At 62.0% G+C, this 13,321-nt stretch overlaps 1 protein-coding gene across 14 annotated transcripts in view; it reads right to left on the reverse strand.

Moving 5' to 3' along the window:
* Window positions 1-355: 355 nt before the first annotated feature.
* Window positions 356-13,321, reverse strand: part of MARK2 (microtubule affinity regulating kinase 2) — a 104,655-nt gene continuing 91,689 nt past the window's right edge. For 4 of the 14 annotated variants that reach the window (XM_074957905.1, XM_074957906.1, XM_074957913.1 and 1 more), the window contains exons 11-19: window positions 12,831-12,943; window positions 12,401-12,533; window positions 11,450-11,652; window positions 11,099-11,196; window positions 9,267-9,425; window positions 7,804-8,055; window positions 6,143-6,169; window positions 3,128-3,172; window positions 356-2,795 (exon numbers count right to left, since the gene is read on the reverse strand). In XM_074957905.1, coding sequence (XP_074814006.1) covers window positions 2,444-2,795; window positions 3,128-3,172; window positions 6,143-6,169; window positions 7,804-8,055; window positions 9,267-9,425; window positions 11,099-11,196; window positions 11,450-11,652; window positions 12,401-12,533; window positions 12,831-12,943 — 1,382 coding nt within the window. In that variant the 3' untranslated portion in view covers window positions 356-2,443. The remainder of the gene's footprint in view (window positions 2,796-3,127; window positions 3,173-6,142; window positions 6,170-7,803; window positions 8,056-9,266; window positions 9,426-11,098; window positions 11,197-11,449; window positions 11,653-12,400; window positions 12,534-12,830; window positions 12,944-13,321) is intronic. The other 10 variants (XM_074957907.1, XM_074957915.1, XM_074957910.1 and 7 more) reach the window with 10 other exon arrangements.

The following is a 13,321-nucleotide window of genomic DNA, read 5'->3' on the forward strand; positions in this document are numbered from 1 at the left end:
GCCCTCGGGGCAGGGAAGTACATTATTTAGCATCACAAGTGTGGCTATGATGGATGGAGAAGCCTGGCCAGGGGTGATGTTAGTGCAGCCAGTGCAAGGGGGGCGGGGGGGGGGGGGGGAAAGCACGGGAAATCCTACAGCCAGTGTTGCGGAGCGGGTAATGGAGCCAGTGCTAGGCCCTGAAACACTGGCTGAGGGGGCCCTGCTAAGCCAGGGCCAGCTGTGATTGGAGGGGGATGTTAGACCCTCTTCCCCCCCGCCCCACCACACAGCTGCTGCCTTCCCCCTGCCTATTCTTGGCTTCAAGTACCTGTGGGGGCACCCCCCCCCCCCATATAATGCCTAACAAGAAAACACGGGAGCAGCTCTGGGCTCAACCAGGACCGCAGCCATGTGGGCAAGGCCTCCCCTTCCCCTGCCACTACTCGGGCAGAGGGGGAGCCAGAGCCAAGAACCAATGGCTGGAGAGTGGGAGGAGCCCCTGTTCCCAGGCCAGGTAACAGCCCTGCCCCCCCCCAGGGAATCATGTGGCATTTCCAAACAGCCCCCCACAGACAGAATCATCCAAAGTCCAGCATGGGGGGGGGGCCCTGCAGCATCGTGGCTCCCATAACTCCTTGTCCCTGGCACAGAGAACAGGACAGGGGCTAGGGCCAGGCACATGGGCTGGGGGAAGGTGTCACTCTAGCTCCCCGTTGCTAGATAGAACCCAGGAGTCCTGACTCTCCCCCTCCCCAGAACTCTAGGCCCCTTCTACTGCTCAGGGTAGGCCCCCAGCAGTGCCCACTGCTGCTAGGGAACAAAGTGGGGGGGCCCACCCCCATCACTCAGCCAGTCCCAGGGGGCAGAGGGCACAGCGAAAGCCCTGGTGGGCAGAGAGGGGGAAGCTGAGCTGCAGCTGGCAGATCCAGAGATGGGCCCTCGCTGAGAGCTCACTGCTCCCTCCTGACACCTGACAGCCCCTCCAATGCCCCCCAGGGACCCAGCTGTGCCCAATGCGGGCCGGGGCAGCCTGCTCCAGGGCTTGGGTGGGGGGGGCAGCCCTAGAGCTGGGGGGAAGAACACCAAAGCTGCAGTGCAGGTTAAAAACATTCTCTTTATTGTGTCTAAGACAGGGACTCAGCTCAGGGCACAGCCCCCCGGGGGAAGAGGCCTCAGACCCCTCCAGCCTGACGCCCCCACCCCTGTCCTGGGGGACGTCACCCTGGGACCGGGGAGATTCGGTATGAACTATCCCCCAATTGCGAGATGCACATGGTGGGGGGGATGCATCCATTTGCACCCTCCATCCAAGCAAGGGATAGGCAGTGGGGGAGAGGAGGCTGCAGCTAAGAACCCCCCCACCCCAATCGGGTCTCTGACATGGCACAGCTGGGGTCCCATTTGAAGGCTGGGGGAGCTACTGTCAGACCGAGGGGGACGGGGTGAGCTGGCGGAGGGAGCCTGTCAACCAAGTGCTCCAGGCTGGGGGGGAGGGGGAACTCACAGCACAGCCGCAGCACCCCTCCCGCATTGCCCCCTCAGCGTGAGCAGAGCTGGGGAGGGGCTTGTCCGCCTGGGCCCAATCGCCCCCACTCAGGGCAGGGGCTCAGCCTGGGAGCTCTCATGCTACAGCCGGCTGGGGGAGAGGCTGCCAACAACCCCACCCCCATATTAATGCCCAATGGGGACACCCGCAGGAAGGTGGGGCCTGGCTTTCCCAGCTTCCTGCTGCTGCCCCAGCCTGTGGGAGCTGCCCTCAGTGCCCAGCACAGGAGGCCCAGCCCCAAGCAACCTGCCCCGTGGGGAAAGGGCAAGTCAGCGTGTGCGGGAGGCTGGGTGAAAGGCATTGTGGGAAAGGGGGAGAGGTGAGGGGTGAAAGGCATTGTGGGAAAGGGGGGGGCGGACTTCTCTGGCTTTTGAAGCACTTCTCTTTTTGGTAAGAGCTCCCGGCCAGCATGGCAGGCATATGAGGGGCAGTACCACGATTTGCTGGAGCCTGCATGCTGGCGGCAGCGGGGGGCAATGCTGCCCCCCAGCCCTCCCCCCGCTACCGTCTCTGCTGCCGCCCCCACCAGGGTATCAAAAAATAAACATTTCTCCAATTAATTACAATCCTGCGAGGGGAGGAGTGTGCGGCTCTGGGCCCCCCCCATGCACTCTGGGGGGCGCATGTCTGCACAGGAGGCAGCTGTGCCCCCCTCCCCTGGTCCATGGCCAGGGGGCATCTCGGCACAGCAGTGGGGGAGAGAAGGCATGTTTCTGCACCCCCTGTCCTGGTGCACGGCTGTGGGTCCTTGCAAGGTGGGCAGAAGCGTCTCCAATGCCCCTCCCGGGCACACAGCTCGAGAGAGGAGGGTCTGCGTCTCAGTGCCCCTGGCACACCGCCGTGGGGAGATCCTGCAGCTCAGGATCTCCTCGTCCCGGCCCAGGGCATGTGGGGTGCAGCACAGCAGGGGGCTGGTTAAAGCTTGAGCTCGTTGGCCACCTTGGAGGCAATGTTCTTGAAGGCCATGGAGGTGCCCGTTATCCGTTTGAAGCGCACGCCGTTGAGCGACAGCCGCGGCAGCTTGCACACCTCCATCTCCCACTGCACAAAGGAGTCGTGGCCGGGTGCCCCGTGCATGCACAGCAGCATGTACTTCTCCTGCAGCTCGCACTGGCAGCTGTTGGCGTCCAGCACCTTGCGGATCTCCTTCATCATCTCGTTGGGCTCCATGGAGCTCGTTGTCTTCATGCTCCAGGTGAAGCGCAGCGAGCGAGGCTTGGCTTCTCGGTTCTCATCCCGCTCCTTGTCCCCGCTCACCATGTGAGGTCTGCAAGGGGGAGACAGCGTCAGTGAGGCAAGGGCACCCCACCCCGACTGCCCAACCCCCAGCCTGACAGCTGGAGGAGACAGAGGCGGCATTAAGGACAGATGGACAGACAGGAGCAAGGGCTGAGACAGAGGGTGCACTCCAGCCAGGGGCCCCCAGAGAGCATCCAGCCAGCCGGGGACCCTAGAAGAAAGTGAGCCCCAAGCCATGGTTCCCCCCAATGAGAACCAGACAGGCAAAGCGAGGCTGAGCTGTGCGCCCCCCCCCGCCCCCGGGTTGCCCACTCCAGATCCCATGGCTGGGGGGTCCCAGGGAGGCGGCTCCGTTCTCACCTGAGGGTCTCCACTCGGTCTTTGCTCTCTGGCTCATGCGGGTTCCTCAAAAAACAGAGCGGGAGAGTTTAGTTTGGAGGGGGACAGAGAGCGAGAAAGCTGATGGCCGCACCCCATAGCTGGGGAGCGAAAATGCTGATGGCCCCACCCCTGGGGGCAGCCCCCCTCAATTGCAGGGGGACAGGAGGGGAGTCCCCCGCCTCAGCATAGGCATTGGCATGAGACAGCTCCCTGCATGCCCTGCTCCAGTGGCCTCACACTTGGCAGAGGGGGAGCAGTGCATGCTGGGAAAGGGTGCTGTGGAGAAAGGGTTGCTGGGAGCCCTGCTGCACTGGGAGGACTCCCAACACTAGAGCACAAGGGAGACCCCAAAGGCAGGGGAGGCTGCAGCAGACAGGGTACGACTCCGAATGTCATTGCCACCTCTCCCCTTCAGGGAAGAAAGGAGCTAGGGGCCATGCTGGGGGTGAGCCTGGTGCAGGGTGTTGTATTATTGCTGGGCATCATTCAGCAGCCCCAGGACAAGCTGCCACTTGGCAGCAGTCCTCACCTCCTGTCCCCAGGCAGGGACTAGGCCAGGCTGGCATGAGTACCAGGCATTCACTGGCAGCGCCCACCCCCTGCACCACAGAGCTCGGGCCAGTTTGAGAATGGCACAGCGAGTTATGGACCTGAGAAAAGAGCTCAGGAGGAGTCTTGGAACCAGCCCCCACATGCCCCTCCCAGAGCTGGGGACAGAACCCAGGAGTCCTGGCTCCCAGGCCCCCCATGCTCCTGCTGGAGTTAGGGACAGAACCCAGAGTCCTGGCTTTCAGCCCCCCAATCCCGCCCTGAGCTGAGGATAGAACCAATGAGTCCTGGCTCGAAGCCCAACCAAAGCCCTCCTGGAGCTGGGGATAAAACCCAGGAGTCCTGGCTCCCAGCCCCTCCTGCTCTAATGCACTAGGCCCCACTCACCCCCCAGAGCCAGAGTCCATTCAGAAGCAGATCCGGGGGCAGGGACAGGTTTGCCATCTGCTCTTCCCAATAATGAAGGGGCAGAACCGGCTCAGAGTCAGGACACTACCAACCCCCTGCTCCTTTCCCTCCAGATGTGCTTGGAGGAGAGCTGACTAGAGACCCCCTTCTCCATGGCCTTTTGGGGTGCCCCCATCTGTCACATGATGCTGCTGATCACTGTCCTCTGAGTCCACCTGCTGCGCAGCCCCTGGGCCAAGGACACAGCCTCCCAGAAGCAGGGAGAGGGGCAGGCTCCAGCTATCAGCCAGGCAGGGGTGGGGTTGGAGGGGGGCTGGGTTGGGGGAACCCCCCCACTTTCCATCCAACTCCTACCCTGCATGCAGGAAGCAGAACCCCGGAGCCCTGATCTGCGGCAAGCCCTGGCTCGGCTAAGGCAGCCCGAGTCCTGCCTTGCACAAACCACCCTGCCCCACTAAGGGCATCAGCGCTGCTCCCCCTTTCACCACTGCCCCACCCTTGCTTCCCCTGGGGACAGCCCCCAGCCCACACAGCCTCATGCCCACTCTCACCCAGGGCACGACGGCCCAGCCCAAGCCCAGCCCCTGTCACCCAGGGACCAGCAGATAGCAGCACAAGTCCCAGGGGATGGGCGCCCCCGCATGGCCAGGGTCAGAGCAGCCACCTAATCCCTGTATCAGCCATCTCCTGCTGGAGACCTGCTGCTCAACTCCTCGGGGGAGGGATCCCTAGGACGACACCCAGCCTGGGGCACAAACAATGCCAGGGCCCTGATCCCAGCTCTGATGGCTAGCGAGGAAATGGCACAGAAGGGGGCACAGGAGTGGGGGCAGACAGACAACATAAATCCACAGCCAAATCCCAACCCTTCCCCCCTGCACAGCAGCCTGAAGCCCAGCTGCTCGGCACAGCCTGCGCTGCCTGGCTGGCTCCCTTTGCTGGTTACGGGGCGGTTACGGGCGCAGTCATGCAGGGAGCCATGCAGCACAGCGCAGCCGCCTCCTCCCCACAGACTCTCAGGGCCAAGAGCAGCTAGAGTCCAGGGCTCTGCCCCAGCCCTGCCTAGGCCCCTCCATCCCAACCCCCATTTCCCCAGCCTGCTTGTGCCCCTCCATCCCAACCCACAGCCTCAGCCCTGCCCCCAAATCCTGACCCACAGCTCTCTGCTATTCAGCCCTGCCCCCACAGCTCTGCCAGGAGTCCTGACTCCTAGCTCCCTCTGCTCTGCCCACTGGCCTGAAGCTGCCCCCAGGGCACAGGGCCTATCCTTTCTATTTTCTCATGGGAGCGACCACTGTGAGGGAGGAAAGGTCCTTGTGGAGCTCGTTTCCTCGTGGGGCCAAGGCGGAGGCCCCACGCCTGGCTCTCCTCATAGGGAGTGGTGACAGTCCAGGCCATGGGTGGGTGGCTTGGCTGGTGAAGAGCCTGGCCATGTTTGCCAGCTGCTGTAGGGGGCACCCTGCCAACCCTCTGGATCGGAGAATGAAGCATGGAGGGGGTGCTGCTTCAAGAGCAGCCAAGCGCCCCTTGAAGCAGCCCCTTACCCTGGCAGCCCCCCTAGAGCATATTCCCAGCAGGTTAGCAGCCATGGCGAGCACCCCACGAAGCCCCACTCCTAGTGCCACATGCACGGGGAGAGGGTTAGTCTGGGGGGTGGGTCCAGTTAGAGATCAGAGCCCCAGCACTGCTCACCAGGGAGAGGCAGGGCCCCCTTAAAGGGACAGTGCAGCCTATCAGGCCCCATGCCACCCATGCTAGGCTATGACTGAGATGGCAGGGACTCTTCCCCCAGCCTCATGGATGCAGGGGGAATTGGAAGACTCAGAGCCAGGTGTAGGAGCGCATGCCCACAGTGGTGACCCCTCCTGAGCAGGCTGCCCTCAGGGGAGGGGATTCTAGCCAGCTCACTAGGCAAGAGGGGGCCAATAAGCCCATTGTCCCTTTAAGTTGCTGTCGGGGCGCCAGCCCTGACCCCAGCAGACGGGGTGGGACGGGGTTAGTATGGGATGGATAGGACAAATCCAGAGAGATGCCTACCTTCTGGCAAACCTGAAAGACACATTTCTACAAAAACACAAACAGAGAAGAGAAGGGAGAATGTTGGGTGCATCACTGCAAGACCCCGGCCCATGGGGAAAGGAGAGACATGGGGATGAGATGGTGCCATGCCATGGGGCAGGGCAGCACTGCCCCTACACACCCACCCACAGCACAAGACTTTCAGCCACACCTAACCACTAGGCCCCACTCCCCACAGAGCTGGGAATTGAATCCAGGAACCCTGTCCCACAATCCACTGAACCCCACTCCCCTCCCAGAGCGAGGAACAGAAGCAAGCAGCTTGTGCTGGGTGGAGTGGGGGTTAGTGCCTAAGCAGAAGGAGGGGGGAGCTGCCACCACAAAGGGGAATATTGGTTTCCGGGGACTCATGGCTCCTCTCCCAGGTTCCTGGAAGCAGCCAACCCTCACCCCAGTGAGCGACAGCAGGAGGGATCAGGGCAGAGGCTGGGCCTGAGGACAGGCCTGTCCAGCTGTGAAGCTCAGAGCACTTGACCAAACTCCCCCCCAGAAATCAGCCCCATTTTACTGGGGGGGAATCTGCCACTCAGACACAGCAGAAGAGTCACCCAAGGCGTCACTGGAGACAGAGCTGGGAACAGAACCCTGGAGTCCTGGCTCCTGGCTCCCAGCCCCCTCCCCCCACTCTAAGCCCATAAATGCCACCCCCTCCCCAAGCTGGAAATAGAACCCCAGAGTCCTGGCTCCCAGTCCCCTCCCTCCATGCTCTAACCCACTAGAACATACCAACTCCAGGCATTTCACAAGCCCCCAGCCTTTGTGGTCTCCATTGACTCCCGGGGGCCCAGCAGCAGTCTTACAGCTGCCCTGTGAGTTCTGGAGGAGACCCTGTCAGCCCTGGGGCAGGGGTTAGAAGACACTCCCCTGTACGAACAGGCCCTGGGCCATCCCAGCCCAATCCTCAGCATGGTCCTGTGCTCAGGGGCAGCTTGCCTGGCTGCTAGCCTTAGAGAGACATTTCTTCCCTTCACTTGGCATCTACTCAAAGTGCCCCCTTGTACTGGCAACGTGCCCCCACTTTGTCCTCACTGCCCGAAAAGGCTCGTTTCCCACTTCTGTATCCCCTGCTTTTTGCCCTGCCCTCCAGTTCTGCTGGTGCCCCTCAAACCTGATCCACAGCCCCCTGCTGTTCAAGCCCAGGGCTCCCCCCACAGCTCTGCAAGTGCCCCTCAACCCCAACCAGCAGCCCCCATTATCTCAGCCCTGCCCCCACAAACACAGCTCTGCAGTGCCCCCCAGTCCCACCCTGGAGCTCCCTGCCATGGGCAGATGGTGGTTTTGCGATACAGGACTTTACACAGATGTCAAGGGCCGCCCAAGCCAGATCAGAGCTGCACAACACAGACAGCAGCAGACGACAGCGCAGAGGGGCAATGAGCCAGCTGGGAGCCCGGGGGTGCCAACCCCAGTACCTGGCACAGCACAATACACAGCTTGCTCTCAAGTGCCCTTGCAAGGAATGCGCAGAGGGCTCACTGCTGCCTGCCAGCCCAGGATGCTCTATGCCTCTCCCTGACCTGGGGATGCAGGTATTCTAGGAGCAGGCGAGCCAACAACAGCAAAACGCCTTCCTCTCCCCCCCGCATAGCACAGACAAACGCAGGCCCCCCCGCACTCACCTGCGCGAAAACTTGGAGGTGAACTTGCTGAAGATGCTGCCGGAGGCGCCCCTGCGCCCCTGGCTGTTCCCCGAGGGTGAGGCAGGTGGTACGTTGTAGGGGAGGTTCTGCTGGTCCCGGACCTGCCGGAGCTGCCCGGCATGGAAGGTACTGCGGCTGGAGATGCCCCGCGGGAAGTTGGTGCGTTCTGGGATGGCACTGCTGATGTTGTGGGCGGAGGGTGAAGCCACCGGGACCCTCTGGGGGGCAGTGCTGTTGTGGGGGCAGAGATCCAGTCAGGGGGCAGTGCTGGGAGACGTGCCCAGCCCCCCGAGGCTTCCAGTCTCCAGGGGGCACTGATTGCCAGCATCCACTCACTTCCTGACACAGGTGCCACCCTGGTGCCAACCATACACTGGGCACCTACTCCTCTGGGGACCAGATGAATCCAAGAGACTGATGGTGGGGTAACCTGGGGCCAGATCAGAGCTGGTGCCCACTGGAGAGGAATGGACCTGTACCCCACTCCCCATGCCCCTAAGCAAGCCAGTTCCCCCGACCCTGGGCCAGATCAGGGCTGGTGCCCACTGGAGAGGAATGACCCCATATCCCACTCCCTGGCCCCCATGCCAGACAGTCCCTCAGCCAGTCTACACAGCACTTAAACACCTGTGGCTGGCCTGTGTCTGCTGACTCAGGCTTCCAGGGCTCTGGAACTTGAGCCTGGACGTCTACGCTGCTGTTTTACAGCCCTGCAGCCTGAGTCAGCGGACACAGGCCAGCCGCAGGTGTTTAATTACAGTGTAGACATACCCTTAGTAACAATATTAAGTGAAGCAGACACAGGCAGCTACAAAAGCCACGTCAGTCAAGATCCTGCCCCCCACCCCGGCCTCTCCTGCGCAGCGTGGCTCCTTAGTGCCTGGGAGGAGAGGGGAAACAGGGCACTCTTGCATGCATGCAGGAGTGGAGGTGCCAAGGAGGCCAGTTGTCCCAGGGTCTCCATCTCTGGTTGCACAAGGCCTCAGTGGGGACGGTTCCCCGCCAGCTAGATGTGCAGCAGATGGTTATCTCCAGCAGCTGACCCCTGAGGCTCCCCTTGTGGCTGGAGACCACAGATCAGCTGGGGCGCAGAGAGCTAGTGTGTGTGGGGACCCTAGGGAACGGCTAGCAGGGGCTATGTGGAGGGAACGTTAACCCAGGGCTGAGACTCCAGCCCTGAACAGGCTTCCCCCAGTTCTGGCCTAGGGATCATGGGATTAGCCATCCCCTCCCTGAGTGGTTGGGTGGGTCCCTGGGCAGCATTGGCTGCAGGGATCACCCGGGCCACCCACCATGGACAAAGATGGGGGTTGCCACCTCTGCTGGGCCCCATGGCCCAGCACCCTCTTGCTCACTCACTTGCAGGCCCAGTGGCCCAGGGAGGGCTGAGCAGGAAGTGAGCGAGGAGCGGACACTAGGGGACACCCTGCCTGCCTACTTGCCTGGGTCTCTGGGCCTCACAGTTATTTTCAGTGGGGGGCAGCGTGGGCTTGTTGGGGTGCACCGAGGCAGACATGGATTTCTGGTGCTGGCGCGGGCGCGCGGAGCCCACGGCGGCGGAAGCGGAAGCCGTGGAAGCCCTGGACCCCGGAGTGGTTAAACTAGGAAACAAAAGCAGGGGAGAAGCACAGATTTAAAGGGAGGGGAGGGGAAGGGGACGTGAGGCTGTATCCAGAGCTGCATCTGCTCTCAGGGTCTATAGGACTCTCCCACCTACCCTCCTCCACAGTGCTGGGACCTGAGGGGTGACTGGGTTGTTCTCCGGGTCCCAGGTCTGGCACTGCCATGTGGCCAAGCAGCATCAATTGCATTTGGCCCACTAGCCACCAGCCCGAGAACCAAGCTTAGCTGGCCCCAGGATCAGGGAACGACTCTCGCTCTGTGCACCCTAAAAGGAAAACCCCACCCCATGAGCCAGCCAGCAGCTCCTGCCCTGGGGCCTGAGTGGAGCCAGTGCCCCCTTGAAGGGAAAGGCTTCAGATCCCATTGAGATCCCAATGCAGATCCCATTCCCCACCACCCTGAGCGAGCCAGTCCCCTGCCCTGCGGCTGGACTGGAGCCAATGCCCTCTAGAAAAGAAAGGCCTCAATATCTCAGTCCCTTAGCCCTGCTATGGCCCCCTTGCCACATTCCCTACAGAGATTTGGGGGTGGGGGCACCCCAGTTTAGAATCTTACAACTTTTCAGGAAGACGTAAGCCCACTCAGGAAGGGAAATACCCAGCCCCCCGTACTACCCTAGAGATACAGCCCCATGTTGGCAGAGACAGATCAGGGAGCAAGATATACAATATACAGCCAAGTATATGTGTATATGGGGGAGGAAGGGACACACACTCAGATGCAGAATGGGCAAGGGGCGAGTGCTGATGAAGGTGAGGGGTAAAATAAACGAGATGGGAAGTGGGGTGCAGGTGGGCAAGGAGCCTCTCCCCCATCTGGGGCCCTGCAGCAGTGGGGGATGCTGGGTGCACAATGAACAGGAGCGGAGATGGAGCATCAGCAATGGGAAGGGATGGGGGTGTCCTTCTCCAGATGGGGAACCTTTTGCCGCTCCTCAGTCTGAGCTCAGTAGGGTCTAGAAGCAGCTGGGCACCCAAAGCCCAGTCACCTGGCACTGGAGGGGAACAGCGGGATGTGCAGAGCCCAGTCCCCAGGCACTGGGGGGGGCAGGGGACAGCAGGGTGCATAGAGCCCAGTCCCCAGGCACTGCAGGGGAGGGGACAGGGGATGCACAGAGCCCAGTCAGCAGGTATGGAGAAGGGAGAGGGGAACTGGGCATGGGGAACCAGGCACGCGGAGCCCAGAGGCTGTGGGAGTGGGCAGGGTACTGGCCTAGGACTTCCACAGCTGAACGCGCAGAGGGCAGCATGGTATGAGCCAAACCCTGGGGTGGGGGTCTGGCATGACCCCCTTGCCTACTGCCCCTCCCACGCTCGCTACATCTATGAGGGTGGCAAAATGAGCAGCAGTCCCCAGGGAACAGCAAGTTAGCTCCCTTGGGCACTGGAAGGGGAGAGCTGCCAGCTCCCGCATTGCCGTGCCAGGGTCCCTGCTGCCCAGGCAGGAAGCCCCCTCCACTCCTCCTCAGCGCTGGATGCAGTGCGCTCCCTGAAGTGGGGCGCTGTGCAGAGATCGTGGTGTTGCCGAGCCCCAGTGTGGCACAGATGGGAGACAGATGCCCTGGCGGACTCCCAGCATGGCACTCCAAGGCCCCCAGGGATGGGATGTCCCCCATCTAGCCTCCTATCCGGGACTGCCCGGGGAGCCCTACCTGTCCTTGCCATTCTGTATGGAGTTCTGGCCCAGGCTGGTCCGCTCCAGCATGGGGGAATTCCGGCTCCGGTTGGTGCTGGTGGAGAGGACACTGTTCTGTTGGGGGGGACAGACATGGAGTGAATGGGAGGGCGTCTGACACTTGCTACCCCTCACCTCATCCCAGGCCCATCCTGCACAGGGGGAAACTGAGGCACAGAGGTGAAGTGACTCACTCAACTTCCCAGAGCAAGTCTGCAATCAAGCCAGGAATAGAACCCAGGAGTCATGGCTCTCAGCTCCCCCTGCCCACAACCCATTAGGCCCCCCTCCTTTCCCAGAGCCAGGAACACGACCCAGGAGTCCTGACCGTGGATGGGGTGGGCGTGCTCTTCTTCCTCTCGAGCCCGGTCAGTGGGCTGGCGGGCACTTTGACGGTGCTGCTGGCCTTGCGCCCAGCCTCACGCTCCTCCTCGGGGCGCTTGTTCTCTGCGTTGTTGCTCTGGGTCTTCTTGGAGTATGAAGTGGAGGTGGGGATGGCAGGGACTGCAATGACAGCGACGGGCCTGCGGGCTGAGCATGGGCAGCACCAGATGGACCCCCAGCCCCTGCTGTCTGGCCAGCCAGGGGCCATGGGTCCCCCATGTCCCCATCACGACCCAGGCTGGCCAGGAACCATCCCACTTCAGTACTGTCTCCCGTCTCCCTACCATTGCCACCCAGCCAGGGGCCCCAAGCTCTGCTTCAATGCCCCCACCCAGCACCACTACCTGGCTGGGAACCATTCCCCTCCACTGCCACCTGCCCCACTTGGCTCTGGCTCTCCCCCATCATCACAGGTGCCAGGCTGGCTGCCCTGGACACCCCCATGCCAGGAGACTAGAGTAGCTTGGTGTTCCTGCTTGCTGATGGATTCCAGCTCCTGCTGCTGAAAGGGGGCTGTGCTGTCACGCGGCCCTGGGACCATGGCCTCAGGGAGGAGGCCAGAGAGAGAGACTGCAGACCCAAGGGGGAATGGCACCCCAGAGGGGAAACCGCTGCCAGCCATGGGTGAGAGCAGGGCCCCCTTTCTCTAGCCCTTCCCACTAGCAGAGCTCACAGCATCAGCCTCACTGTTTGTTATCAAAAGGGCTGCCCTGGGTCACATTGCTATTCCACAGCAGAGCTGTGGACAGAACCCAGGAGACTCCCAGCCTTCCCCGCTGTAACCACTAGACCCATCCCGTAGAGCTAACTGCCAGACTAGCTAGCAGCTTTGCTGTTTTCCCCGGCTCTGAGAGGCTCCAGGTGGCCAGTGGGGCGCTGCCTGGGGGGTACTCACCCTGGTCGCTGAAGCGTCGCTGTTTGGGGTTGGCCGAGACGCTGCGCTGTACCTTGTGTGAGGGGGAGGGGGCGCTACTGTTGGCCAGCTCGGCCTGAGGCCTCGGCTTCAGCGTGATGTTGTCATTGTCCAGCTGAAAGTACAGGAGACAGGCCGGGGTTTCCAGAGAGCTCCAGGGAACGGCAGGGAGCTGGGCAGGGCACGGGTACTGCACCAGCCTTCACTGCCAAAAGCCTGCATTGGCAACAGGCTGGCACCACAGGGATGGCCAGTTCCAGGGCCTCAACCCAATCACTGCCCAGAAAGATCACCGTGGAATCACAAGGGCGTTAGAAAACAGCCCCTACCTGAGTCCAGGGCTGGGACGGCCGGGGAGCAGCTGACAGAGCTGTGTGATTGTTACTGGAGCCCACCTCCCCACAGCACCCACCTCTGAGTTCTTGTATCCCAGCAGCAGGTAAGTGGCCATGACCTCGTTATACTTCTGCCCGACCAGCGAGTCCTGGATCTCCTCCCGTGTGTACCCCATGGAGATCATCAGCTCTGTGGAGAGAGAAACATGCCATGGTGAGGAGTCCCCCAGGCACAGCCCCACACCCTGGTTGGCACAGGTCGGGCACAGGGGGCACCGCTGCTGAGCACAGGGAGAGGGGTGCCCTGGGGCCGAGATAGCCCACAGCCCCAGTCCAACTGTGCACAGCACCGGGTGACTGACTGTGTAGGTCCCCACTAAGGTGCCTGGGTGATGGGCAGCTGGGGAGGGAGCAGGTCCAGGTGTTTGGCTTGGCTTGCTCTAGCTCCCAGGTGCCACTGAGTAGCTCAGTGCTTCCCATGGCAAAGCTCAAAGCACCTGCTGGCACCAACTGCCCCCTAGCAGCAGGTCCTGGGGGGATGACGACACTTTGCAGGGGTCAAACAGGC

The sequence above is a fragment of the Natator depressus genome, chromosome 7, assembly GCF_965152275.1.
Source record: "Natator depressus isolate rNatDep1 chromosome 7, rNatDep2.hap1, whole genome shotgun sequence".
Taxonomy (NCBI): domain Eukaryota; kingdom Metazoa; phylum Chordata; order Testudines; family Cheloniidae; genus Natator; species Natator depressus.